At 38.1% G+C, this 26,292-nt stretch overlaps 1 protein-coding gene across 1 annotated transcript in view; it reads right to left on the minus strand.

Annotated features, from left to right (window-relative positions):
• LOC124140501 (titin-like) overlaps positions 1–26,292 on the minus strand; it is a 461,816-nt gene that overhangs the window by 17,280 nt on the left and 418,244 nt on the right. Inside the window, exons 260-268 of the mRNA XM_048381766.1 lie at positions 7,835–7,898; positions 7,327–7,531; positions 6,106–6,235; positions 5,395–5,508; positions 4,790–4,990; positions 3,333–3,431; positions 2,014–2,214; positions 699–862; positions 119–282 (exon numbers count right to left, since the gene is read on the minus strand). Of these exons, the coding sequence (XP_048237723.1) occupies positions 119–282; positions 699–862; positions 2,014–2,214; positions 3,333–3,431; positions 4,790–4,990; positions 5,395–5,508; positions 6,106–6,235; positions 7,327–7,531; positions 7,835–7,898 (1,342 nt within the window). The remainder of the gene's footprint in view (positions 1–118; positions 283–698; positions 863–2,013; positions 2,215–3,332; positions 3,432–4,789; positions 4,991–5,394; positions 5,509–6,105; positions 6,236–7,326; positions 7,532–7,834; positions 7,899–26,292) is intronic.

The following is a 26,292-nucleotide window of genomic DNA, read 5'->3' on the forward strand; positions in this document are numbered from 1 at the left end:
ACAGCTTATGTTTGACTGTAGAGGTTTTCATTATTCTGATCCGAACAGAGTTTATTAAAAATTATGCGGTTTTGAAGGTCTGATATTATTTTCTTCTTGACAATGTTAACTCTATTACCTTGTTTTAAGGACAGATCTAAAATCTGTTTTCTCTTTGACTACAAGTGCCGCAGTGTTCGACACTTCTCCATTCGAGTTGTGTAGACGGCAGGTGAAGTTTCCTGCGTCTGTCTTATTCGTGTTTAGTATCTCCAGGATATGTTCGTCCCCTTGCATTGATATCTGGAATACACATAGAAATCACTCAGCAGGTTCCCTTCCTCCAATTCATGTACATGTACAAGAGTACTTACACACCAGTGGATCAGGGTTGGTGGGGTAGCCTAGAGGTTAAATTGTTTGCTTATCACGCAAAAGACCCGGGTTCGATTCCCCACATGGGTACAACATGTCAAGCCCATTTCTGATGTCCCCGCTGTGATATTGCTGGAATATTGCTAAAAGCGGTGTAAAACCAAACTCACTGCAGTGGATCATAATTTGACCCTAATAATGATCCATGTTCACTTTCCCTTGTTAGTAGTTTTGAAAATGACAGTGAGTGATCAAAATTTGAATTAAATTAAAGTTGCATTTGCTTTTTAACCATATAACAATAAAATAGATATCAATTTGTAATCAACAAATTTAATTCTTACCTTGAAATGGCTATTTTCCTTGATGGCTACGCCATCTTTCTCCCATGAAACGTGCGGTACTGGGTGACCTCTCACCCTACACGTGTACATTGTACTTGAGCCCTCTTCTGTTGTTAAAAGACGGGGACTCGAGACAAATTCGGGAGGGGCGGGGAGCTCTACGTCTGTTTAAAACAATGATTCAAACTCAAACAAAACATGGGGTTAATAAGGGTGGAAAGAGTGAGTGAGTGAAAGAGGCAGGGAAGAAAGGAAAGGTGGATAGTTTAAATGTTAGGGAAGATGGATAGACAAACAAAAATGAGAAAATGGAGGTAGAAATAGGAATGATGGGATATACTAAAGGGAGATAATCATGCTCAGGAACTTTCTGATTCCGATGAGCTGGGAAGTTCATTTTCTGAAGAGAGAAAGGAGAAAAAGCTTGAGAATATTGAACAAATTTAGCAATGTGTAATGTTACTTAAGTCATATTCTAAAATGATTTATCAATGAAAAGAAGTTTGTATATCAAAGAAGTTAAGATATGGAAATTATGTATTTGTATACGATTCATTTGAAACTTTATGAATTATACATATCGAATCAATCTCATTAAAATCAGATCTTAGTTCTCGCTTCCGCTAAACAAAGATCTGAGGACATCCAATCAGGGGTCACATCTGAACGACCTTTCAACCGACGAATCAGAGCGTCGCTTACCAGATCATGAAAGTGACAGTCAAAATGTGATTTCTAATCATGCAACCATGAAAACTTTAACACAGGATATTCCGAACGATAGTTACGGGCTTGACGACAATCCATACAATCTTGACCATCAATTAGCCATTCCAGAATGTTCTTTTGTTCAGGTTTCAAATTTTTTATCGAGAACTTGTCAAAATATGTTTCGAAGCCTAGTCGCCAATTTGAAATTAATGCCGTAAAGCCAAGAAAGCCTTCTGATTGGCTAATGTCGACTTCTTGTCAGCCATTCCATTGGTCGGTCAAAGTTCGAGCAAGGTCGGTCTGACGTGACCCGTAATGGGATGTCCTCAAATCTTTGTTTTGCAGTAACGAGAACTAAGATCTGATTTTAATGAGATTGATATCGAATAGGTAAGTATAAGAAAAGAATTTAGAGTTGATTGTTTATTTTATAAATACCTTAAATACAAATAGTTTCGCTGAATAGAATCTCCAAACTTCAAAATGCTTTTATAACATTCATGCACACATACACAAACACATTCCATATCTACGCTTGTTGAAATACAACTTCATTAATCCCTTGTGACCTCTATAGATATTACGGTTTTCATGTCATTCCTACCTCGGACATTAAGTCTACAAAACGTGTCTGTATCACCGTAATCACTGTATGCCTCGCACACATACTCCCCAACATCCTGCTGACACACTTGGGGGATTACGAGTTTATGAATATTGCCGTCCCTTATCAGCTGGCACTCCGTGTCTTGCGGAGTTACCTCCCTGTTATTATGTATCCAGAACACATCGATTGGCTCACTGCCTGAAAACACAACATGCATAAATCGTGCAGCAAGCATGCATAGGATAGAAAATCAAGCACTAGCAGAATGGGTAACATATGTCATGTTACCATGGTTACACAGACAGGATATACCACTGAGATGGGATTTCATCACAAATGGAGTATCTGTCTTATCACACATGGGGAAATATATTTCATATCACACTTGGGATATTTATTTCACATCACACAAAATCCACACACATAGTTCAAGATGCTGTTTCGGCAGATTACTAGAGGCAGCAGTATTAAAGGATGAAGTTGAGAGTTGACACCTACAGCGGGAGATCTGAGCAGGGTATTTCAGCAGCTTCAGCAACTATAGACCTACCACAGCATAATCTAAGGAAGCTATGCAACATTTATTTCTTTTTCTTTTTACAGATTGAGCAAACAAAAAATGAAACCAAAATGAGGTAGATTTATCACTATTTTAATGATTCTATTTATTTCTTATAAGAAATGTAAATAATAAACTACACAATAAAAAAACCTTGAATTTTCTAATAAAAACAGTCATATAGAGATAGTTTATTCTCTGGCTATGGCCAACACTTTAACAAATGCATCTATTGACAGATGTGAATACAGATTTTGTATAACCTGCTCCAACCAAGCTAACTGACACACACAAGGTTGTGCAAATTTGTATAAAATTATTTTTCTTTTGACATACGAAACTTCATTACTAGTCAACTATTTGCAAACCATCTAGTATGACCTTAAATGACACCATTTAAGGAAGTGGCCTATTGGTTGGCTATAGCAGAATCTGTTCTAAAACAGGGAAGTTATGGAGACTGAGTTTTGAAACAAAGAAATTAGACAGATAGGATTAATCCAAGATGCAATGAGACACATTGAAGGGTTTGGTCTCTACATGCTCCAATGGCTTTGTAAACATTATTTCAACCTCACTATTTCATAAATCACATCTTGGTACACGCAAGTACTGGCTCCTCTGGACCATGCATATAGAGTCATATGTCTAACTAACTCCTGCGTACAGGAACGGTCACGCAAACGTTGGTCACACACTGAGGTCAAGTTGCAGATACTTGCACTTCTATAGTGGTAGAATATTCATGCATAATTACCTTTGACCTCCACAACCAGCTCAACTTTGTCTCCATTGTCGACCTCCATGTCGCGCAGTTCTCGCACAAACACGGGAGGTTCACGTTTTTCGTTGGAAACTGAAACAAGGACGAAGAGTGGTTTCATATTCATCACTTAAATCTGATCCCAAGCACAGTGTCTAAATTATGTGCAAACATTGATTGTTTTCTGCCACACGTAGCAATACTGTAGGGAGGGCTGTATGAAACAAACTTCAATCACTGTATTAAATCTGGAGCAGACAGACAAATATAAAAGCCATCAAGCAACAATTTCACAAAATTAGTAAATAGAAGCAAAAAAGCTCTATATAATCACAAAAAGTCCATTGTACTATTCCCACTACATCATTAGCGTGTGTTTATGAGTCAGAATCGAAGAGTGATGACACCAGGTGTTCGGTAAAAGGTGAGTGTATCAAGCCCCACTGGTGGCACCTGACACAAACACATGCAAAGGCAAGTCAAGTGTTCACATGAAAAAACACTTGAACAAGTCAAAATTGGGATATGCATCAGATATTATTTTTGTTACCAATGCATCAAATTTGGAAATCCTCTACCATAATTTTTTTTTTGAAAGCTTTACTAATGCTTTGAATGTTGTAACTCTGTATCAAAATAAGTATGTTGTAAACAACAACATTTTGACCCCCTGATCCTCATGTTCCATGTAGTTGGCTCATCTGGGGGATTTGTAGCCCATTTTGTCTCAAATCCCCTCCTTGGTACCCATACGAGTTTAAAAGATTTTGTTGTATGTTGTTTTTTGGGTTTTTTTCCACATCAACAGTATTTCAATCATAATGTGAATCACATCAACAGTAATGCCATAATGTGACTAGAGCATTTCTTACCATGTTGGGGATGGTGAGTGAGTGAGTGAGTTAATATTTAACGACACATCGGCAGTATTTCAGCCATATCATGACGAGAAGTACATTAATAATACATATATTTAGACTGAATAAAAACCTGTCAACGATGGACAGTAAAATAACCAGATTTATCACAGATTATATTTAAAACTAGTAGATAGCAATAAAATTATAACATCATACGAAACAATACAAGATAAAAATGAGCTAGAGATTGCCAGCCACAATGCTAGGGTCCATGGGGACTTACAGTACTTTAGCTACCTGCATGGACCCCAGCCGGATTTACATCATCCCTTCAGCTGTTGGCGATTATGACAAATTTAGCCAAAGTTAAACAAACATATATACTACTATTAAAAACGTGGCCGAAATAAATATACTTTGAAAGACGTGGTCTTACATACCCTCTCAGAGGGACGATAATTTTACACTACTTCAACCTGTTGGGGATGGAACCATAGTCATCTCTGTTACAAGCCAAGAGTATGTTGATATATAATATACATTCACATACAGATAATACAGAGCCAATTAGTTCCACATTTCATATCTCACCTTCAACTTTGAGGTAACAGTTTGTCTTAGCCTCCTCGCCTGTGGGTCCGGATGCTACACATTCATATTTGCCAACATCTTCCTCGATAACGCGGGAGATGGTAAGGGAGGCAACTCTGCCGTCAAACCTGGCCCGGAACTCGCGACCTGGCTTTATCTCTTCTCCATCCTTGAACCATGTGATGGAACAATCCGTGGCATCTGAAAGTGAAGGTCTCATTGATTTAATATTTCCCTACATGTGCTCGCACTTGATATTTCAAAGGAGCGCATAAAATAGGATCCGAAAGTTGTATTTCCCTGTTCCCTGGCAATAATTCTGAACTGAGTGATTGAGTATGGTTTACATTGCTTTTAGCAATATTCCAGCAAAATCATAGCAGGGGACAAAAGAAATGGGCTTCACACATTGTACCCATGTCGGGAATCGAACCCGAGTCTTCGGCATGATGAGCCAACGCTTTAACAACTAGGCTACCCCATTGCCAAGATTCTGAATTGGCTTGCACTGCAATATGCATTCTCCATGAATCTGATGATAATGCAATCTGCTTTATGGTAATATACAGCTATAGGACAACTAATCTACTTGTATTTTTACTCACCTTCAAAGCTGCAGTCAAGGACAAATCTTTTCTCGCCTTCTACTGTGGTGGAATCAGTCAGAGGTGCGACAACAGATGGACCAACAGGCTTCTTGGACGATGATTTCGGCTTCTCTATAAACCCAAGAAGCATGGTAATGAAAATGCTGAACTTAGAAAAAGTGGAATTATATTATTAAATAATATCAGTGAGTGAGTGAGTTCAATTTAAGATCACGTCGGCAATATTTCAGCCATAATGTGACTTGAACAAGTTATACAATATTAATAAAAACTGTTGATGAAGAACAGTATAATAACTAGCAATAGATCACAGATTGACTTAAAACTAGTTGTAGAACATTAAAAATATCTGATTATTGGGGAAGGACACGATATAAAAATTGGGCTATAGATCACCAGCAACAAGGTTAAAATCACCATACTGGGGACCAAGGGGACTTAAGGTACCTCTGCTACCTGCATGGTTTCCCAGCAGGATTTACACTTCCCCAAGTTACTGGCGATTGTTGCAAGTTTAGCCAGAGATTAAAAATGAACAAATATGCTGCAGTTAAAATAAAGGTAGATATAAATATACTTTGAAAGAGGTGGTCTTACATACTAAATAATATCAAAGTCCAATATTAAGTAAATTAATTGTAAGTAAAAGAAAACATCAAATCACATTTGTATAATGATCCCCACGTGAGACAGAATGTGACAACTTACCAAACACACTGAGTTCCGCTGAGGCTTCTAGTGTGCCGAGTTTGTTGGTGAGGGAGCATGTGTACATGCCCTTGTCTTGGACAGTGACGTCTTGGATCTCCAGGATGTTGTAGCCATCCTCTTCGTATGCCTAGACACAAATACAGAGAATGATTACTGCATATGATTATGGAAACTACATATGTCACAAAGAACGCATGTCATCCAAACGCATGCGACAAAATATGATGCACAACAATACTGCATGGTGATCATATATCCTAAATTTAATCTTATATATCAAATCAAAATACATAGACATAGAATCTTAGAGGTTACCACAGAGAGATGGTCCTCCCTCTCCTAGCATCAACAGTCATTGTGACCAACCAATCCCCATAGTACCAGCAGTCATTGTGACCAACTAATCCCCACATCACCAGCAGTCATTGTGACCAACTAATCCCCACATCACCAGCAGTCATTGTGACCAACTAATCCCCACATCACCAGCAGTCATTGTGACCAACTAATCCCCACATCACCAGCAGTCATTGTAACCAAGCAAAACCCACAGTATCCGCAGTCATTGTGACCAACTAATCCCCACATCACCAGCAGTCATTGTGACCAACTAATCCCCACATCACCAGCAGTCATTGTGACCAAGCAAAACCCACAGTATCTGCAGTCATTGTGACCAACTAATCCCAACATCACCAGCAGTTATTGTGACCAAGCAAAACCCACAGTATCCGCAGTCATTGTGACCAACTAATACCCACATCACCAGCAGTCAATGTGACCAAGCAAAACCCACAGTATCTGCAGTCATTGTGACCAACTAATTCCATATCTGAATTATGACCTCACGTTGGCGACCTGTGAAGTTTCGGGATAGAATAGGTCTTCAGCAACCCATGCTTGCCGTAAAAGATGACTAAGCTTGTCGTAAGAGGCGACTAACGGGATCGGGTGGTCAGACTCGCTGACTTGGTTGATGCATGTCATCATATCCCAATTGCGTGGATTGATGCTCATGGTGTCAATCACTGGATTGTCCGGTCCAGACTCGATTATTTACAGACCGCCTTCATATAGCTGGAATATTGCTGAGTGTGGCGTTAAAGATCAAACAAACAAACATAACGTTGGCACCCTGCTTTTTGTGATACTCAAACTACAGATAACTCAATTCTATCCCCAGGTTTTCAGTTTTTGAATTTGAGATAAACCACTTACTTTGATTTTGGAATCATTTTTCAGTATTTTTCCAAATCTGGTCCAGGAAACGTCCGGCCTTGGTAGCCCTTCACAGCTTATCTTGAATTTGGCTGGTTGATTTTCATCCACAAATTGTCTCCTGGGTTTGACACCAAATTCTGGTGCAAATTCCACTTCCCCGGGCTGCACCTTCTGTCTTCCTCCACTCTCAGCCGAGGCAACTCTGAAAATCAATACCTTCACAATCTAGAATTCCAAAAGGGCAACCATTCATTTCAAATGTTATTTCAACAGTGACAAGTCTCAGAAGATAAAAACATTCTAAATCAAAATGTCAAAACATTCTTAAAAGTTAATCGTTAAATCCCCCCAAGATCTGGTCTTCATCTTATTGATTTGTTGTTTGCGAACATCTCGCTGAACAAGCCCTCCCACCTCCCCAGTCTTGTCAATCAGGCTTCAGGTAGGATCTCCACCACCTCAGCCTCAGGTTACCGACCCTCAAGAGGAAGTATGGAAAGTTTACCTGTTGTTGAGATCAATGCGGAACTCCAGCGCCCCTGTATTGGGGTCACGATTTCGGTTACCTCCTGAAACACAAAACACAGAATGTGAATTTACAGCCCAATTTACACAGATGAATAGAATAGATGCACTGCATAATGATATACCCGGTACCCCAGCATGGAGACTGAAATACAACACCAGTGGAAACAGCTACACTGACAGATCTAAGTATTTAGATTTATGAAATGTACTGAAATGTATTTCAGGGCCTGTTCTTCAAAGTGATCTTAGCGCGAACATGAATGTTTCTCCCTTATAGAATGATGGCAGTTGTAGCACTAAGATCACTTTCAGGACTGGGCTACCAGTATATCCTTGGCAGTTCACCACATCCAGAACTGACATAGTTATTATTCCTCAAAGAAATGTACTTAATATGCACGGCTAACTGTAAAAATGCATACACAATTTTGGCTACCTGTTGAAATGAATACACGTTTCACTACGTGCTAAATGAATACACGTATCTTTGAATACCTGAAAATGAAGAGACACTTATAGCTTTCTGTTAAATGAATACACAAATTTGGCTATGTGATAAAATGAATACACAATTCTGTCTATCTGTTACAATGAATACATGTTTGTATACGTGCTAAATGAATATACATATGTTTGAATACCTGTTAAATGAATACACCTTTTGCTACATGTTAAATGAATATACGTTTGGCTACCTGTTAGAATGAGTAACGGCATCATCAGGGTACTCAGGCTGTGGCTAAAGTAAGACTCCTCGGGTTGTCCAGAGCAATCAGCTTCCCCTCCCACCACAACTACGTATCGACATCCTTATTCTCCGTGGTTCTCATCAACACAATGATGGACTGCACATTGCAAAGTTGGCACGCAATGTAAACGTCATCTCTACCCACATCTTATAAAGACCCTTCTCCATCCCCCGACCTCATCCAACTACAGCCTTGTCTGATGACAGTCATGAAAACATGACACACGTACCATATGAATTTATACGAAATGAAAGATTTTTCAATCAGTCTGCTACTTTAAGATTTCTATGTCAGCCTTCAGGAAACAGATGCTTTAGGACATATGACATCATACAAATTAAAACATTATTTCATCAATTAGTCTGCAACATGAAGATGTAACGTTTTGTTTGTTGGAAAAATCAATAAATGAGGGATCTCGTAAACAGAAAACAATATCTTAATTTGCTGGGAGTATCTGTTACCTTTCTTAAATAGAATTCTTAATATAGATGACTTCTAAAAATACCCAGCATCCTGTGTGGGAGTGCTATTTCTGTCAGTGATTAACATCATCAATATCAGATTTAGATGTATGTATTTCAACATTGAGGTGTTCATTAAGGCCGAGATTCAAATTAACCATTAACCACTGAAATATTGCAAAATCTTAATATCAAATATGTCACAATGCTTCTACACTGTTTAGGAATGTAACCAAATACTATGTAATTGAAGAAAATATTTCTTTTTATCACCACAGCATATATGATTTCCGTAAACACTTTTCTGAATATAAGATTTCACTGATATATAAAGTTGACGATTTGAACATGTCCTGTCTTATGGATGAATCTGCTCTTAATCTTGTAATAGCTTTAGATTTATCTTATTGTTAAACTATTATTTAAACATTTTTGTGGAGGAACTTAACCCTCAAATTTCACTTGGAAACATTTCTTGTTCATTTTGCCTCATCTGTCTTAGCAGTATAACTGATCCAAGAAAATTTGTAAAAAACTAAGATAAAAAATAACAGTGGCTTTCATTAACTCACCTAAATGAAAAATGCTGACAAAAAAATTCAATGAATTGTATTGTCATCATACAGTGTACCCATGAGGAGTCGAGCTCCTTGACTCGACAGAATAACGGTTCAACCACTGGACTACCTCAAGCCACTTAAACAACCGATCTGACTCGTGGCTCGTAGACTTATTCCTAGATCATACCTGCTGGTGAGGTCAGGATAACACCCTCACACCTGAGATGGGGACAACAACTGCTTTAATGAGACACATCACGTAAGAGGATCTGAGACACAAGGTGACTTGGGTGATTATCGACAGGTAACTCAAGGTGTATACATGTTACAGCTGCATAATCTTTACAGCAATCTCAGCGAAAGTAATTTCATTTGTATTGAATACATGAAAGGCAATCCTTGCATGCAATAGTATAGTTATTTCAGGGGAATATACATATCAATGCTCAGTCAATATTTTGTCAGAAGTTTCTGTGATTAACATTACCCCCAGATAAAAAAATATGAAAAAAAGCAGTTCTGTTATAGATACAGACATCACGCGGCTTTGTTTTTTTCTCCTTGATTATGGCTGCCATTGTTATTGCAGACATAACTCTATGTATGTAACTCTATAACTCAGACAATAACACTTGCTTTTTCCTTGTCAACATTTTTATGAAGGTGGGGTTGGTTCAAATTTGAGTCCTGACCAGAAAATCCAGTGATTGATATCAATCTACGCAATTAGGATCGATGACATGCATCAACCAAGTCAGCGAGCCTGACCACCCGATCCCGTTAGTAACCTTTAACGACAAGCATAGTCGCCCTTAACGGCAAGCATGGGTTGCTGAAGACATATTCTACTCCGGATCTTCACAGGTCGGGGGATAAGAATAATACAAATGTTCTTGATATAATTGGCTAAAAAACAAATTAGTCTACCAGTCAAGATGTTTAGACAAAAATGTCATTACACCACCAAACTGTTTTGATATATTCTTGCCCTCAGTATATCCTCACCATGTATCTAGGCTAAGATCCCTACAGTAAGTGATAAAGCTCACTATCTTAAAACTAGGAGTCTTATTGTGTTGGGAGAGCCCCTTTAAAGATTATGTCAGGCCTACTCAGCCTGCTAAGACTAACTACTTAAAGTGGCAGTTTCACCAACACTATTCAGTGTCTCTTGTGTGTGGTCAGTGGGTTTATTGTCGGTGTGTTGTACTAAGCTTGGTCTTACAGCCCTCCTAATCCCCACTTAATCCACAAGACTGGACATGGACACAATGTGCCCATGTTGTGTCTGGAAGGATTGGTGTGGGGATCAAATGATAAATTTGCGATAACTAGTTTCAAGATATTGGGACTGCCTTGACAGAACAGTTGGTTGGTTGGTTTGTTGTTTAACGCCGCACTCAGCAATATTCCAGCTATATGACGGCAGTCTGTAAATAATCGAGTCTGGACCAGAAAATCCAGTGATTAATATCATGAGCATCGATCCACGCAAATGGGATCGATGACATGCATCAACCAAGTCAGCTAGCCTGACCATCCGATCCCGTAAGTCGCCTTTTACGACAAGCATAGTCGCCTTTTACAGCAAGCATAGTCGCCTTTTACGGCAAGCATGGGTTGCTGAAGACCTATTCTGAACAGAGTCACAGGCAGAGAGTTTGGTTGTAAATTCCCATCATGTAACAGATTTAGCAATTATCTTTTATCTGTTAAATTGATCAACCCTACCAACACCCTGTCAAGACTAGATATTTACATATAATCAGATTTATAATAGTTGTTTATTTTGGCTAACCCAAGCCATTGAAGGACACCAGTTGATGTGGATTGTCCTTATGGGTGAATGCATGGTAATCCCAGGGCAGGTTTAGAGACAACTGCTCCTTAGAATCTGCTAAACAGTGGATCGTATTTGCTTTTAATTATAAGTGTTAATGCTAAACAAATATTTTTTCACATCAAATATACCTCAGCATGTGAAAGTGTCACAAAGGTTCTATCATAGTTTTGTTGGGAAAATATTTACCACTATAATCAAATATTGACTGTTATTTTATTGAAATTCTGACATTGACATAAGTGGATGAATTTGTCACAAATTAAAAAGCGAAATAATTTCAGCTTGAATAAAAAAAACCTCAAAGATTATTTCACAATAAAAATGTTATCAACAAGTAAAGCTTCAAGTCTTCAATGCATTAACAATTATTAGCAATACAGATCCAAATACAACTGAAGAGTATTCTCTCACCTGGCAGTGAAGGGGTTAACACATACACAACACTGTAACACATTTTCTGTTGAAGATTCCTAAGATTCCCCCAGGAAAGGATGTTTATATGCCAGGTCTGGGGCAAACTGACCACTTGGTGACGATGTCTATTACACAACCACCAAATAATCGCATTTACTTTTCCTCAACAAATTTATTTTCTAAAGTTACACATCTTTGTTCAAGGTGCCTATGTGTGCTATGATTCAGACCAGCTCCAATGGCACGCGCTGAATTAAACATCAAAATATTCAACAATGACTGGAAACAATGCAACATGAGTAAACAATTAAACGGCACAAAGAATAAAAGGCAAAAAATGAGGTTATTCACAAATATTTCTCTGTTTGTGATCTTTAACTCAATTATTCTGTTTTCATCCTTTAGGCGGTCTACAGGTCGACCTTTTCCATAACATGATGATTCATCCAAATCTAGAAAACAGCAATAAAACTGATTCAGAATAATAAATAAAGGCCAAGGATAAACAGTTATATCACACAGGATGTAGATCAAGGTGACAATGTTATACAAAACATCACTATATGTCAATGCAGAGAAAAAATGAAGCATTTCATCATTTTGATTTTAAACATGTTTCATAAGAGTTTCAAAAGCTTCACAGAAATTTGATTAAAATGATGAGTGGATGAAAAAACAAAATAGGCAAACAATTTGTTACAATATATATATAGACTCCTTGGGTTTGACTGAGCTGCAACTCTGCTTGAGTGAGTGAGTCAGTGAGTGAGTATGGTTTTACGCCGCATTTAGCAATATTCCAGCAATACCACGGCGGGGGACACCAGATATGGGCTTCACACATTGTACCCATGTCGGGAATCGAACCCAGGTCTTCGGCGTGACGAGCAAATGCTTTAACAACTAGGCTACCCGACGGCCCCTTAAACTCTGCTTGAGGTGTAATATAAGGGGATATATCCTACTTTTGCCTCTGGCACAATAGCCATACACAATGTACTTCAATGTTCTTTCTGTTTGAACATGTTGAAACAAAAGTTGGTTTCCTTATGAAAGTTAAAACAATGACATTCCAAGAAATTGATTATGATTGATAATGGCTTAATTCTGTAGTTGATGTTTCTCTCTCCACCATACTTTTGCTGTAACAGAATTGTGACATTTGTCATTTGTAATATCATTCTACTTTTAGGTCAAGCCAATTTATTGTCTTGGTTAATGGATGTGGCTACAAAAGTCAATAAAAAAATGTTGTCAGATTAAAACATGTTTTTAAAAATCATCTGTTTGCATTTCTGCTTAACCCTTATTTCAAGAGGCTTTTGTAGATGAACTTCATCTTAAAATCAATACTGACCAAAACTAATAAAACAAAACCTCTGCAACATTATAACCAGCAACTCTTGTATAACAAGGAAAGAGAGCGCCAGTTTCAGCTTCACTTGTCAAGTGGTTTCCATGGAGATGATGTTGACAGTGTGGGAAAATGCATATTGAGAGAATTTAGGAGTGTGGTCAAAGTACATGGTCAAATGAAAGTAAAAAGATCAAATTTCAATTATCGCACACAAAAAACACCACAAAAACATATATGTTGAGCCCTATAGTACTAACGACATATGTAATGTCCTATATAGCTTTTTCAATATGGCTGCTAAGGTGACCATATTGAAAATCAGATTCAAACCCCTTACATAAATTGGGGTTTCATCATTGTGAGAACAAGTATGTGATGTTTCAGCTTCATTGATTCAGTCGTTTCTGAGGAGAAGAACAGCAGAAGAGGTATGCCCATCTTCCCGAGGCAAGGGAGCTAACTGACTATATAGTTTGCACCCTTTCTGAACTAGGCTGGAATTCCAGAGTTACATTTTTGGTTGACTAACGAGTCTATGCATAGTGCAATCAAAATCGCAAAACTATCTAGACATCCGGCAGAGATTTGGGTTGACTGAAGGATTTACAAAGCATGTGTACCGCCCACTGGATGTCGACAGATATTTGACAAATCTTTTCATGTTTATAATCAAGGTGCTCAAGTGATTTGATGCACTTCGCGAGGTAAGGCTTGTTTTATTACAATATAGATCTTGATGGTCGATCAGATCGTGTTGACTGGGTGCCGCCATTTTGTTTGGAGCAATTGCAAGTGATATGTGAGGTGGAATCTGATTGGTCAATAAGAGGGACATGGAACGGACATAACTCGTAATAGCCACTGGTGGCGCTACGATTGAGCCTGGATATTCCAGCCTAGTTCAGCAAGGACGGAAAATTGACTTTAATAGTCAGTTAACACCCTCGCATCGGGAAGATGATGCACGCCAGACGCGGACAAACAGACCATGACACAAGCTCACTGACATTCATTCAGGTGAGCTAATAAAAGTGGACTGACTTTAGAAAAGTATACTATAACTTTCATAGCAATGAATAAATAGTAAGCTTTCAACAATACAAAAATGTCATTCTGTAGTCACCAATTCACATGATTCAAGTAGTGTCACATGCTTCAGCGGCTGCCAACAATGACACGGTCGCTGACATTGCTGCTTATGTGACTCTATACACTTGAGTAGGTGTGTGTGTGCCTACCTTGACTTGTGTCACCGGAGCAGTTTATAACTAAACATACAATTTATGACTCATGTCTTGCAGAAAATAGATATGCCAACTTTCATTTCACCCTGTAGTGCTTGAGTCATGAATAATGCTGTTCCATGATATACTCAAGCCTCAAAGCAACAAAGGCATTTTCTGTATGATGTATGAAATATTTATGATAGCACAGAAATACCTTGGGGATGAGAGTTTCAAAAATAAAAAATACTATCATGTAAGTTCACTCATATAGGTAAGAAACTTGGGGAAAAAAATCAATTTTATATGTCACCTTCATTTCAAAAGTTTCAAAGGGCACATTCCTAATCATTATCTACAGTTAATTTGGAACTTTATTAAAAGAACCTTATTTAATTTTATCATATAGGAAATCTGATCAAAGAAAGGGAATTATCAATCTCATTAAAATCAGATCTTAGTTCTCGCTACCCCTAAACAAAGATCTGAGGACATCCCATTACCGGTCACGTCAGACCAACCTTGCGTGAACTTTGACCGACCAATGGAATGACCACTAATACGCTTTACGGCACTAATTTGGCAACTCCGCTTAGAAACATATTTTGACAAATTCTCGAGTACAAATTTGAAACCTGAACAAAAGAACATTCTGGAATGGCTAATAAAGATAAATTTTGAGGCTGCATGATTAGAAATCACATTCTGACTGCCACTTTCATAATCTGGTAAGCGATGTTCTGATTGGTCTTGTGAAAGGTCGTTCTGATGTGACCCATAATGGGATGTCCTCAGATCTTTGTTTAGCAGTAGCGAGAACTGAGGTCTGATTTTAATGAGATTGGGGAATTATGATATTGATATTTGTTTCCTATCAACGATCAAACACCATCCCACCATATTGTGAATAATCTGTCGATCCCTGCAGTGTAAGGTGTGTTCAAATAACAAACATGATTTTCTGCTTATCCTAGTTGCATTGTTGGAACCTACAGATGTTAAGAGAATCAGAAGTAATTTGCCATAACGCAATTCCACAACATAGTTTCAAGATTTCACACTGAACTTGACAAACACAAAACAGTTTCTACTGTTCCATGGCCTTCAAGAACACGCAGTTCATTCCATCAATGCGTTGTCGTACTGAGTTGTACCTGATTGTACCCGATTGTAGGTGTGACACCATGGACAGTTCATCTAGCCTACATAAAAGCTCTGCTGGAATAGAGTTTAAAATACGGTCAACTGGAGGACAACAGAGCTACGGGTAGTTTGTCCCCACAATTCTCGCCAACTGTGTTCATAGGTGATGTTAGTGTACAGGAAGATAGTATATGACAGATGCAGACAAATAGGGCACATCTGTGACCAGAACTCATAAATTAATGAAAAGGCTAGAGGCTACATATTTGTATCTATGTCATAAACAGCGATTCCAATGTGACAAATTCAAGAACTTAAATTATACGCTCATAATAATTTATAATAAAGTCGTATAAATGGTGCTATATTCTACATCACAGAGGACGAAATCTAAGCGCATATGTGAAGTGAGTGAGTGAGTATGGTTTTGCTTTTAGCAATATTCCAGCAATATCACGGTGGGGGACACCAGAAATGGGCTTCACACACTGTACCCATGTCGGGAATCGAATCCTGGTCTTCTGCGTTACGAGCGAACGCTTTAACCACTAGGCTACCCGACCGCCCCCGCATATGTGAAGAGTATGTGAGTGGTCAGTATTCAATCTGGATTTTATTAGCAGAAAGAGAAGGAGCACTCTTTAGGGCAAGCGGACAGAATTCCATAAATATGAGCCAATGAATTGAAAAATGTTTTTAGCTTATAGACAGGAAATTCAAGGAGAAGCGAATTTGAGATGCTGAATGAAGTTGTCTCGCAAGAACATATTTTGAAGTCAGTGAGTTGGGTTTAACACCGCTTTTAACAGTAATCCAGTAATATCGCGGCGTGTCATCTTGATGTGGGAGGAAAGCCCCAAGTGATGCAGGTCTCAAGACGTTTACCACTTCGGTGAAACCCACGAGCACAGGTATGGTGCTGACAAACCTAGAAACATAATCAGGGCGAACTGGGATTCAAACCCACAATCATAGGTTTCTGGCGTGCCCAAGGGACGCAACTCTGCACAGCGAAACCGCGGCGCCTTAGACGACTGGGCCACCCTTGCCCCCTTTTGAAGTCAGATCTTGAAGATATGCAGGAGCACTCCGATTTTTTGACTGATACATAAGTGACAGAATTTTGAAGTCTATCTGTTCATGCATGTGCTGCCAATGCAATCATCTCAGAACAGGTTCAATATGTGATGGCTGTTTAATCATGAATCAGTGAGTGATGACACCAGGTGTTCGTGAGCATGTCCAGGTTAGAATTGGTTCACAGTAACCATTGCTTGTCACAAGAGCTGACTAAATAGATTAAATTGTCAGGCTCAGTGACTTGGTTGATTGGGTGTCATTGTACCCCAAATGCATGGAATATTGCTCATGATATCAACCCCTGGTTTGTCTGGCCCACATTTACATGCTCCTGTGACAGAGCTGGAATATTGCTGATTGTGGCAGTAATCAACATAACTTGGCTTCCTAATTTCTTAAAATGTATTTTGCAAACAAATTTGTATACAGGCCTAAGGTGTCTGAATGAATGAAAAAAATGTTATTATCCAAGAAACTGTTATTGTTTAACCATCATCTGACAACATAAACATGTGTACTATTTTCATACAAATCACTACCAAATATATCATAACACATGAGGTAATGATGAAAATAGGTCTCACACATGACTTGGTAATGAAAACAGGTTCGGAATTTAATCTGATAACAAATCAAGCTGTCAAAATATTTACGATATATCCAAGATAAGCAGCCTTAGAAACCACAATATTATCTACAGTGGAGTAAAATTCAAGATTGCCTTGTCAAGATCCAAACTCATTTTGCACATAACTCCTGCATAGACTGATAAAGGGTTAAGAATGTTTCACTATCAAGTACAAAGGGGTTAATGTGAAATCAGTAATACTTTTCTTAAGAGCTGTTCTATCTCATTCTCTTCTGGTAAAATTGTATAAAAAACAACTTTAAATTTACAAATGCAAATTTTTAATGCTATTGCAGCTTCAGGCAAAAACTTAATGTTTTGTCAACAACAGACTCTTTCTTCACTGTTGTTGCGTTATGCTAATTCAGTTTGTGTAGTCTGTCTGGTGAGGTGAGGTGAAATGGGGTTTAATGTCGCATCCAAAATTATTGCACTTATAAAGCGACGTGCATGTAAGTGTGTGTGTTTGTGTGGCTGCTTGTACTAGTCCGGACTGATGCCGATTTATAGTGCTAGCTCACTGAGATACCATGCTACAGTTTAACAGGAATACCCCACTCAGACACAGTATACTGACTCCGAGCCGACCAGTCCTTGTTTTAATGCCGAGCGCCAGACAGGGTAACAACAAGTACCATCTTTTAACGTCTTTTGGTATGACGCGGTCGGGGATCGAACCCCGGACCTTCAGCTCTCCGGGCGGACGCTCTACCACTAGACCACGGAGGCGGTCTGTATAGTCTGTCTGTACAAAGTAGTACAGTACTATCACATCTGTACACACAGGCGAGCCAGACATCGCAAGACTAAACTAGACTGCATGATAGGTGGGAGGACATGTGTGTCACTACATCTATTTCAAGCTCAACATTTCAAACTTTGGTTTTATTAAACTTTTGCTTGGACACTTTATCCAAAGAAAATAAACATCAATATGTTGAGTGTGCCACAGACAAATAGTTTACATTGGTACAGTACACTGGGGTCACTATTAAGAAATGTGTTGTTATATTTCAACAAAGTTCAATGGCCTCCTGCTGTTGCAAGTCCCCACCCATCCTTCCTCTCTTGTGAAACGCAACCCTCGTCACAAGTAAGTAGCACAAAATGGCCGTTCTCGCAACAAATATTCAGAGACAGAAGTCACACTCAATTCACAAACGTCTTTCTTTCACCACATAGAGTACCCTGTTTTGTTATGATCATTCATGGTTGACCAGTCCAGATATATTATCATGTGATTCTAATATCGTGAAGGTTACTTCCTGTGTGGAAGGATGGGAGGCTGCGTTACGGCAGATGGTCTGTGAACAGGGAACCTCAATACTGTACAGTAAAGTAACCATTGTAGAACCATGTGAAATATTTCCAAACCGTTCATTCATCTTTGGCTATTATACAAATTGTTGCTTATATTAACCCAGGATGTCATTAAAGGCCTGGTATTTCTGCCGGTTCTCATATTCATTTGAATAAAAAACATCAATGCCAGAGAATAACCAGTCTCAATTATCCATCAAAACGGATTCCATTGGTGTAAAAGTCAAAATAGCAGAGAAAATTATTTGAAAGGAATGCCGAAAATGAAACCAGGTGTTCACAAGGGTAAGCATGTCCTGACCTACTGGTAGCACTGACCACTCACACAATTTTAAATATTTCCCATGAGTCACTAATACTGAATTTTATCTGATTGTGAGGTAAGTAAGGTCAATGACCCCTCAAAAAGCATATGACCTTTGTTTCAGTGCAATATTGCCCTATGTCTTCTAATTCTGATCTTTGTCACAAGTACTGCATTCCTTGGCTGATTAATATTCAAATCAGATTGGATCTCTGCATGTCTACAAGCAAGAATGATTTACACAATCTTTTTTAAAAGAGTGAGTGAGTGAGTGAGTTTGGTTTTACGCCGCTTTAAGCAATATTCCAGCAATATCACGGCGGGGGACACCAGAAATGGGCTTCACACATTGTACCCATGTCGGGAATCTAACCCGGGTCTTCGGCGTGACGAGCGAACGCTTTAACCACTAGGCTACCCGACCGCCCCCTTTTTTAAAAGAAGATTTATTGTTTGTTTATTGTTGTAACAACAAAAGCTGCTTCTAACAACAATGCAATGACTGCAATAATTGACCAACATCAAGCAGTTGTCAGACAACCCTGATCCTGTCCCAACAGGTAAGCCCGCCCTCATGCCCGGTGTCTCCACGAACCAGCCACGGGGATACGGCAGTTAGGGACAGATCATCATAAGTACAAAGGAGCACATTTTTTAGTAGTCACGGAAAGATAGTTCTCCCTGGATGGAGGTAGTGTTACTATGACGATGTTTTGAACAAACAGCCAGGAATCCACGATGGGGGATGTGATAAAGTGTTGATGGAGACGTAGAGCTTGTTGGACAACTTATCTTATAGACACATGTGCATATTTACGCTGCAGGTTTACTGGGTGTATTATCTTGAGATCACATTGACCTTTCACAGGTCAAACATGAGTGCCTCAAAGCTATTTGATGATGTTGCAATATTTTTTAGCCTGCCTTGCTGATGGGCTATGTCAAGACCACGCAAACAACTGTAATAAAAAATAACACATTTGACTATAAAATTAGAAAGTTCTTTGTCATGCGTTATTTTGACATAATCATGGCAATGAAAATGGCTCACAGTCACATTCTATATCCGAATGCTATCAACCTTCGCATGTTGTCTGGATGTCTACATGCAGATTATGGTATGCTTAAATATTTCCTGCCCAGTGGGGATTCCGGATTAGAATAGGTCCCCAGCAACTTACACTGGTTGTAAGAGGTGACTGAATGGATAGGGTGGTCGGACACTGTGACTTAATTAGTTGATAGCGTGTCAGCATACTTGGACCCTTGTGATCATTGCCCAAAATACCAATCACTAAAATGTTTGATCCACACTCGGTTATTTACAGGTAGTTATTCTTAAGTTGGAATATTGCTGAATGTGGTGTTGGACATCAAACAAAAAATCAAATATTTCCTATTCACTGATGTTCATGAACATTCAAGAACTACCTACATGAATATATTACCATATATATCTATTGATTGGCTGAGGTATTTACTTTATCCAATACATATGTTGTCATATTTTGACCTAAATTGTGTTGGTTGTTTAATGCCTAACTCAGTTGTATTCCAGCGATAGGACGGCAGTCAAGTCTGGACCAAAAAAACTAGTCATTGACATCATGAGCATCAATCCACGCAATTGGGATACGATGACATGCATCAACCAAGTCAGTGAGCCTATTCCAACCCTGATCTACACAGGTTTACCTTGCTTTTTTAGTAACACTAATACTGTCATTACAATTTTAGATATACAATACATAGATACAATCATACATGACCCACAGACATGCCAAAATGTTTGCATGAGTGAGTGAATATGGTTTTCCACTACTTTTAGCAATATTCCAGCAATATCACAGCATGAAAACCCCCAAATGGGCTGACACATTGTACCCCTTGAGAAATCAAACCCACGACTCTAGTGTGACAAGCATTGCTTCATCCACCAGGCTAACACCAAGCCCAACTGGCATGTATATTTGACAGACAGCTGAAATCTCCAAGCATTAATGTCCGGTAATGTTCTCCCAGTGTAATTAGCCAATACAGCTATTGACAGCTCAAACAATGACAAGTCATTGTCCACTCTGTGTCCACTAATGAGCCAGTGAGTCACATGACAGGTGACAAAGTGCAATGTACATGTGAAAGGGACATACGGCCATATATCACCGCTTGCATCACACCTGTCAACTATTGCAATACACACCATCAATGTCTCATCACCATCATGATTGCTTTATCCTGAAGCTTACACCCCAAGCATCACATGATGATGATGATGATGATGATGATGATGATGTAGAAAAGGTTGAGGATGGTGAGGACTACAGTCAGTTTTATCCACACAATGCAGAATTAACATTACATTTCATGTGATTTCCCTTTCTGATTTTTGGAAACTAAATACAAATGTAGCTTGTCCTACATTCATGACCAGCATGTTTGTATCCCAACTCATCACCATAATCATCATCACTATAATCATCATCATACAACATGATCTCACCAATCATTCCATATGTCTTATCTGTAATATACACATGAATATATGTCCAGCTTTAAGTACATCATCACAGTCATACAAAGTATATCCTCTAATAATGATCCCACGACAGCATATCAAGATTTTTATCCGTCATGCCACATTAGGATTTCCTAAAACCAACCACAATATTCATTAACCACTAATAATGGGTCACGCTGACAAATTTCTTAAATCTATACAAGCACATTCTTAACAGTGCAGTATTCACAATCTGTCAAACACGGTCAATAAATGTAATTTATATCAGATAAATTGGTCGTAAACTTTACTGCAGTAATAAACCATTTAACTACCAAAGCAGTAATAAGCCATTTAACTACCAACTGAAAACTAATGCTTCAAGAATGCACCTATCTATCTATTTTGACAACAAACATACCTGTAGATAGAAACGCTTCCATTACGTGGGTTGTTTAACATGACAACAATACAAGACCATACAAGCTGAACCGCACAAGTTGGGACATAGAACTTGACTAACAGTGCTGTGGAGGAATTTTAGATCATATAGAAACCCATGTTTACATTCTTAGCATTCGTCTTGAGTGTAATCATAATCGTTCAGCTCCGAGGACACCAAGTGGACATTGTACTTTTCAATGACACGGGGTATTATTGGGAATATATACTCAAGGATTATAGACTCTGCTTGTGTGAGAAGACAATCTGTCACAACATGTTAAGAAGTTGAAAGACATTGAGACACAAGTTCAATTTTTATTATTTAACTGTGAAACTGCTCTGAAACCATCACATATGACCTCAATCTAAAATACTTTCAAAGGACTAGAAATGATGTATTGAAAACAATAAAAAAATATTTTACAGATAACAAGTTTCATTTAAGATGCATACCTGCCAGTGAGAATAAATCTCAAAGGTTTTGACAGGCTATACATTTGATCTCTGTGATGATATTAAAGATTATACTGAATTCACACCAAGCCATTTGACAAGGCTCTTTCAGTATCCTCCCCAGCACAGGTATTTAAAAACAACAAACACGACTATCACACAGTTTTGTGACCCTTTTCATAATCTGAATCAAATACAATATTTAAACAAACATGGTGGCCATTGTTTTGACACACTTCACAGTGAGCAGGAAAAAAACTTGCCCCTTTCGATAACCAACCACATGAAAAACAAACAGTGTCTGTTTTCACGGGACAAACAAACAAACATGTTGGTATTGATTTTGACTATTTTGAGTGTCATGCCCAATTGCTGAAAATCAGAAGTTGATGTGAAAAGGGGAGTGAGATATTGAAGCAGACGGCAACATGGCAACCTGCTCACTGCGCCAGGCTGCATCGATATGGCATACAACAACATAGCCTACATCTGCTTCACAACTCATTTTTTTGTCTTCAGAAGCAACCTAGGACTTGTTTACACACAAACAGACTCATATAATTGTGTGGCCATTTGTATATTTAGTTACTTTATTACACATCCTTGTCTTATCAACCCAACTTTTAGTATATAAGCCAGTCATATCAGTGCTTGAATAATAAGAACTGGACATACACATTGTTTGAATTTGGGAATTTAACTTGCCCCTAAGACATGACAAGGAAACGTTTTAACCACTAGACTACTCCACATCTATATAAATATCTAAACATCAAAATATTTTTTTATAAAAAGAAGTTGTCTGACTTATTACAAAAGAAATCAGAATCATATTCCAAATATGCATGAATCTAAAAGTCAAACTTGCACTAGGTTCTATCATGAATACAATTCAACGTTTTACAGAATACAGGATGTAGATCAGGCCATGTTTCATGTTGAAAAATGTACACCACTCTCATTGCTACTTAATGGAACACCAACATGTGACACACAAACACGACGTGTATATAATATATCAATGGGGGAACTCACCGATCTGGATTGTGACAGCCGAGCAGTATATCTTCCCAGTATCCTGATTCACACTCATCATGGCATCAGCGACATCCACAATCTTGCAATATCCTCAAAATCTCACAGTAACATGTATCCCGAAATCACTCATGTCAACATTTGTGACACAATCCCATGTCCGTCATGACAAATCTTTATCACAAATTTCAATTAAATGGCTAATATATGTCTACGACTTAGTTTTCATTTCATATCCTGTTTTGTATCTACTGATATAGCCTCATCATTGAACATCCATTGTTTGACTGTTCATTGCTCCCCGTCAATGTTCTGTCCTGGCATGTTATTTCCCGTAATCACTTTGTGCTTGCAACAGTTCAAGTAAATACTCCATTGTTTGGTGTAGGACAGAAGCCAGCTGTTTCTGTTCCTTAACTTCAAACTGGATCAATCCTTCAGCTACAGCAACAAAGAAATCAAACAATTCATAACACACTTTTATAACACATCCATAAACTTTTCACTAATAAATTCTACCCAACATCTCAGACAGAAGAATCTTCCTTAACAAATCTACATATTCCCCACAAGAAATTGAGACATGACAGTCTACCCTCAACAGAAACATATCTGGAATACCATTGCCTTACAAACAAGAAACTTGTCTCCCAATGACACACTGAATAATCTGATTCTAGAATGTTCCTCCAACCACAGACCTAACCCTACACATAATCATAATCCGACACCTAATCGCAAAGCCAGATAATCCGTCTAATCCCATTATATAAACAGCAAATAACCCAAACTTTCAACAATGACCTAATACCTTCTGTGAACATGAAACACTGTCCCTATGGAATCAAACTACCCAGTTGGTTACTGACTTGAAGAACATGAACCTTAAATCTGCGATGTCACCAGTTAACTGCCACCACTCACGAAAACCCTTGGGCGATTGCAGCCCTGAAAGCACACCTGAGGCAGGTGAGAGATGGAAAGATGCTGAGCCTCAATGCTTCCAAGACAATCTATTGTTCACATGACAATGACTACCAACAGGTACTTGACCAGTCCATTGTTAGGCCAATAATTCTTAACAAGCTCTCTGTTCCCTTTTGTTATGTCAACAAGCTTAATTAAGGGTCAATCCAAGCCTGCCTTCTCCGTGGGAGGATAAAAAATACACCTGTCAAATATTTTCATATAAAAAGTTTGTATTATTTTGGTAGATTATTGAACTCTGTTCAAGAAATAATTTAATGTCTTGAATAACCTACTGTATTAGATAAGCTGTATACTTTATGAGATCCTAATCCCAGAAAGTCAGACAATGCTCTAAATCAACATTTTGTAAATCTTTTAACCAGTGCACTAATATGAAGGGATTAGAAATTTGCCACTGAATATCATAACAGTCAGTTGCCTGTATATATACAATGTTTACCTATACACTGAGAGAGATATCATAACCCGCTCTTATTCATGTTTTGTTTGCTTATTTTCATGATTGAACTTTGGAACATACAAATTTATATACAAAACTCCCCATATTATCCTTAATTATCAATATTTGTTCAAGTTAGCTACAGATATTTAAAAGAATGACATATGAAATCTTTCATTTAGATTAATAAAAAAATCATTTTAACATCGTATTGTGAAATAAGTTATTTCTACAATCATATGACATCAAATATACGTCAATCAATAAATTCTAAATATAAACAACGACAACCAGCTAGGAGAGAGAGCTGCTATGTTCAGCTGTCGGTACAGTCACACGACGCACATCAACGACGTCAATCTCCCAGACATTTCACCATTCACACCCACTTCACAGCTCATACGAGAGGCATGTATATCTCTATAGCACTACAAATCGAGAAGCGTGGCGATTTAGGGTAATTACAGGTAATTACAGGTAATTACAGGTACTATTCATCTGATAAATACATCTGCCTACTACACTACCTCTGATGACGAACGCCAGCTGATCTACCTACATACTGCTGTTACTAATGTCACTTGACCCACAACCGCTGGCTATAATGCCAAGTCATATATTTCACTAGGAGTGTGACCACAAACAAAAAATGTAAGCCATGTACATTGTTTCTTAATGTAGAGGAAATGAGCTTTGGAGGGAGTGGGCAAATTGGCCCCTTATCGTCAATCTCTCATTCATGTTGCAAAGAAAGACAATCATGTCAAAAAAGCAGTAATCATTGGTATGAATGGTTTCATAAAATTAATTTAATTGAATTTTCAAAACTTCACGGTCACTAAAAAATGTTTTTGGGTTTACAGTTTTGACCAGTCAAAGGTCATCAGAAAATAACAATTTGTTTTTTACTGGGCAGACAGCTACATATTTGATGAATTAGAAATATAAAAAGATATTAAAAATCAAACAAAATCAATATAATTAAAAATTAATTAACAAATAATGTAGTTTGATGTTTTGATATTTTTTTCATTAAACTGCACTCACATTTAATATAACATTAATATTTAACCTAATTTATTTGAAAAGTGACAAGGCAACTGTTCCTGGGGAATTTGGAGTTAGTTCTGACACCATGCCCTTCCTGCTGACTTGTGTTAGAGTTTCATGCAGTACTATACTAATGAATCCTTGTAAAAGTTTAAATAAAAACTTACTGGAAGATTAATCACCATACAAACATTATGACAAAAAATCAACACATCTAACCGGCTAATCATTTGGACAGAGCTTTTATGATACAAATCACAATCCCTTTACCCCTCCCCAAACCTCAATGACAAAATAATAATTCCTACAAACCATTTCTTATGACAACGAGGAGGCTGTTTATGAAATCAAAGGTGAATATGACACTAGAAATCCAAATAAAATTATCACAACCCACACATTCCTATAACAACACAACCCTCAACTGGAATCACAAAAATGA

This window comes from Haliotis rufescens, unplaced genomic scaffold, assembly GCF_023055435.1.
Source record: "Haliotis rufescens isolate VD_foot unplaced genomic scaffold, xgHalRufe1.0.p SCAF_4, whole genome shotgun sequence".
In the NCBI taxonomy this organism is placed as follows: Eukaryota; Metazoa; Mollusca; class Gastropoda; order Lepetellida; family Haliotidae; genus Haliotis; species Haliotis rufescens.